The sequence below is a fragment of the Glossina fuscipes genome, unplaced genomic scaffold, assembly GCF_014805625.2.
Source record: "Glossina fuscipes isolate IAEA_lab_2018 unplaced genomic scaffold, Yale_Gfus_2 1, whole genome shotgun sequence".
Lineage (NCBI taxonomy): Eukaryota > Metazoa > Arthropoda > Insecta > Diptera > Glossinidae > Glossina > Glossina fuscipes.
This window is the reverse complement of record NW_023998415.1, coordinates 34,721,905-34,726,346: the sequence shown is the minus strand read 5'-3', so window position 1 is coordinate 34,726,346 and position 4,442 is coordinate 34,721,905. Positions and strand designations below refer to the sequence as shown.

Here is a 4,442-nt window from a genome sequence, read left to right as displayed (position 1 = left end):
GCCATTATCATCATCATTATCATCGCTAATATTAAATTATCAGGAAATATGTGCAAAGAAAGAACTAACTGTCCGCCCGTTCGCCCGTCACATTATCTGTCACATTACGGTTAGTGAGGCGATTGCTTGGCTGATAGTTTAAGTTAATAGATTATCCTTTTTTGTTTTTGTTTTCAATGTTGTGATTCTTCTTCTTCTTTTTTTTTTTTGTTTTTTTCATAGCATTTCCCCGTATTTGTGCGAGCATTCAATGATTTTTGTGCCTTTCGAAGTAAATTCAAAACAACGCTTATAAGCATTTATATCTTGATAGCCGAGACGGGGGAGCAGGGAGCAAAGTTACGTGAATGATTCAAAATTAAATTGTAGACGCGCCACGCTATTTATTGATATTAATTTTGTCGAGCCAACGCAAAAAGACAGACAGACCACGTTTCTAGGATCATTTTATCCCAATTTCTTTTTGTACGGATCGTGCAGGCAGGAAGAAGAAAGCGGACAAGTTTTGTATGTTTGCATATATTTCAAGTGATAGCTTCAAGCTTGCCTAGCACCAAACTCAAATTATTATTTATCGTGTACGTGCGTGTGCTTGTGCGTTTCTTGTATATGTATTCTGCGTCTTTGACTGTGTCTGTGTCTGTGTGCGTGTGTTTCCTTCACGTAAAAATTTTTCACGTTTTATTCCTTTGCTTTTGTATCGACAAGGTAGACATTTAAAAAAAAAAAAAAAAAAAAAAAAAAACAGCGGGAATGATTTCTGCAGACTGCATACAAAAGCATAATAACGTTGAAATTGTTGTTATTGCAAACATTCATAAGTCAAAATATTGGAATCATAAATATTTTCTGTTATTTTCTTTAGTTTTTTTTTTTTCTCTCTTTTTACTCAAGTTTTTCTCCCGCAAGAATATCGATTGCTCTTGTGCATGATTGTCGTCGGTTCTGGAGGTTGTTTTTGTTTTTGTTTTTTTTTTTTTTTTTTGTTTTCTTTTCTAATTAATTAATATGAAAAATAAAAATAAAAAAAAAAAAAAAAAAAAAAAAAAAAAACAAAACAAACAACATAAAAAAAAAAAAAAAAAAACAAAAAAGGAAACAAAAAGATTATCTACAGATGACTCGTCGATATTGATCGTTTAGTGTTTGAGAGCCTTTTTACTTTTTAAAGCACTTGTTGACTTTTTGGCAGAATGTTTTTTAACTTTGTTTTTGGACTCACGTGCAGCACGTCTTGCTTCAATGACATCGTCGCCGATAATGTCATCATCGTCATCATCTTCATCATCGTCGTCATCGTCGGTATCATCGTCATCGCCTGTCAGAGCACCTGTAATTTCATCGACTCCATCATCAATATCGTCATCATCATCATCATCATCATCATCATCATCATCATCACCATAATTATCATTGCCCTTATCATTGCCAGTGCCTTTAACAATAGCGTTGGTGACAGTTGCTCCGAGATTATTATTAGTAGAAGCAGATAGCTGAGCGATTTGTTTGTTACCTGTCGCCAACCCATTCGTCGAAGGTTTCTGACCATAATACGGACCTTGATTTGGGTTAATTTTATTTATTTTGAGTTTAGTACCGTTAGCACCGTAATGAGAAGATATAGTTGATGTAGTGGCGGTTGTTCTTGTAGTTTTTGTTATTATGGATGGTATTTTTAGCAATTGATTATGATTTTTATGATTATGATTATTTTGATTATTATTAGATTCTGCAATGAGTTGCTGTTGGACTTGTTGTAGTTGTGTATTAAGATGAATCTGTTCATTATTACTAGCGCTACTACTACTAATGTTGGTCATGCTATTAATATTGTTACCGCTATTACCGCTATGGCTACTACTACCGCTACCGGCTTCAACTACGATATGATTAATAGTATCTTGATGATAAAAGATATTTTCTTCACCTTCGTTGTTAATTGAAGTTAAAGGCGCTACATTCGGATCGATACTATTGTCTGTAGCAATCGTTTCAACCGCATTGCCGCTCTCCGCTGGCAAATCTACACCATCTGATAGAGCAGCGGAAGTAATTTGCGAAGGCGATGATAAATCTTCAACAGGATTAATCGGGGCAACTACAGGGCGCTGTACATTAGCGACTGGACTGACAATATCATCATCATCGTCATCATCGTCATCTTCTTCTGCATACAAAATAATATGTAAAATGTTTAATTCGATATCATTGTCCATGGCTACGGGTCTTATCATGCTTACCACCCAAAATATCATCGAATAATCTATCTAGATAATCATCGTCGTCGTCGTCCTCATCGTCATCATCATCGGATGTGGCAGCAGCTGGGGCGGCTTGTCCTTGAGGTCTATCGTCTTCTTCATCATCGTCGTCGTCTTCCTCATCGTCATCATCATCATCTGAAAGCCCCGAAACAAAGACAACTGTTATTGATGCATGTAATGAAAGCAACATGAAAATGAAAAGCAAAAAAGAAACAATTTTAACGTCAGTTCTCTTGATTGTGAAATTAACGCTTGGAAAACAATCATTTGTGCGAGGAATTGTTGTGCGACGGTGAGATATTCAGTGCTGGATATGAAGGTTGTTCAAAACATCAGACGGCATTCAAGTCGAGTTATATACATATATATATATATTTATAACATAACTGTAATTGTAACTGTAATTGGAATATCGTAACGTTTACACACACACGTATACGAATATGAATAAAAAGAAATAATAAAAACTTAACGAATAATTATTAGAAGAATATATTCAAAGTGCTTATAAGATGGTGATGGTGATAGTGCTTGAGTACACCTCTTCACATAGAAGGGGAAGACAAAATTATGCAATTCAGTCCTTTTCACAATAAAATTAAGAAAAATTAACGGGAAAATTAAAAATAAAAAGCAAGAAAAATTCTAACAATTATTGTTAGTGAAGTGAAAAACAATAGAATACCTTACCATCATCATCTTCCACGAGTTCACCTAAATCGGGTCCATAATCATCATCGTCTTCGTCATCGTCATCATCGTCATCTTCGTCGACAGCTTGTACGGCAGGTGCAACACCTGCACTTTGCTGACGGGCCAAGGCACGCTCCTGTCTTTCGCCTAATTTAATTGGGGAAGCGACTGTTTGATGCACCAGCAACACACTTAACACACAAAGCAAAATGGCAAATTTCATGTTGATCTGCAAGAAAACAGATTACAATTGAAGACAAGTTCAATAAACCGCAGGAAATATGTATGTAATACTGCGTTAAATACAATTCTTCAAATTGTTTTAACCACAAACAGGCATAACAACGAATGTCGACAGCTAAGATTGGAATTCTTAAAGCGGTCCATTCCATATTATGAACAATTGTGAGACAATTATGATTCGCTCTCCTCCCCTTAAATTAACTAATCCATGCTCCCAACTTAAAAAAGTAAATATAAGCCAAGCAGTGCATATAAAAAAACCAATAATATTTCTCAGTATTATGTTTTTAAGGCCTTATGAGATCATCGGGTGCAATTGAAAATGCTCTCAGCGTCAAAACTTTTAACGGAAACGTAATACTTTTAAAAAATAAATATTTAGGTTAAAATCGCAGCAATAATAAATGAACAAAAACTTTACCTAAAATATATATATATATATATATATATCTATATATATATATATATATACAATATACAAATATTTATAGAAATAAAATGTAATAAAATAAAAGAAAAAACAAAAAAAAAGAAAAACCCATCGACCTGAAAACTTTTACTTTTTTGTCATCAAAATTACGCATACATAGAAACGCGTAAGCGTCGAAATTTCACTTTGTTTTCCTTAAGGTAGCCAAAATCATCACAAGTAGTAAATAACTTTCTTTTCATGGACACACAGTCAAAAACGGTAATAACAATATCGACAACGATAGGAATAACGGCAGCAGCAACAGCATTAGCAGCAGACAGCAGCAAAGAGACAAAACTCGAAATGACTTTTTCTATGCGTATGAAAAAAAAAAAAAAAAAAACAATCGAAACTTTTTATGTCGATCGTCACGATCAGAAGCTAATAGAAAAATAATAATAACCACGACATTAAAATCATAAACCAATTCGCTACACAAAAGCACGCGTATGTACGCATCCCAAACATATATACATCTATATATATATGTATATACGTGTACAACTGGAAGTAAAAATACAGATAAGTGATGGATTTTTTTTTTTTTTTTTCCTTTTCATTTCTTTTTGATTTCGTTGAAAGCGCCGAAGCGTCTCAGCTGCATACTATATGTATGTACGTAGTTTCTTACCAGTTTGACAGCACACAGCTCTTGTATTATTCAGTTATTAGAGATTGTGTATGTTAGCCTTTAGGCGCCACTACTAATTTAGGTTAAGATACGCATACAAACACACAAACACACAAACACATATATATATATATATATA

General features: G+C 34.0%; 1 protein-coding gene across 5 annotated transcripts in view; it reads right to left on the bottom strand.

Moving 5' to 3' along the window:
• The window catches only part of LOC119631621 (coiled-coil domain-containing protein 1), a 28,856-nt gene that overhangs the window by 7,755 nt on the left and 16,659 nt on the right, over window positions 1–4,442 (bottom strand). Inside the window, exons 2-5 of one of the 5 annotated variants that reach the window (XM_038024001.1) lie at window positions 2,955–3,186; window positions 2,241–2,423; window positions 1,928–2,167; window positions 1,223–1,330 (exon numbers count right to left, since the gene is read on the bottom strand). In XM_038024001.1, the coding sequence (XP_037879929.1) occupies window positions 1,223–1,330; window positions 1,928–2,167; window positions 2,241–2,423; window positions 2,955–3,180 (757 nt within the window). In that variant the 5' untranslated portion in view covers window positions 3,181–3,186. Of the gene's footprint in view, window positions 1–1,053; window positions 1,331–1,927; window positions 2,168–2,240; window positions 2,424–2,954; window positions 3,187–4,442 lie in introns of those variants that run through there. The other 4 variants (XM_038024002.1, XM_038024005.1, XM_038024003.1 and 1 more) reach the window with 4 other exon arrangements.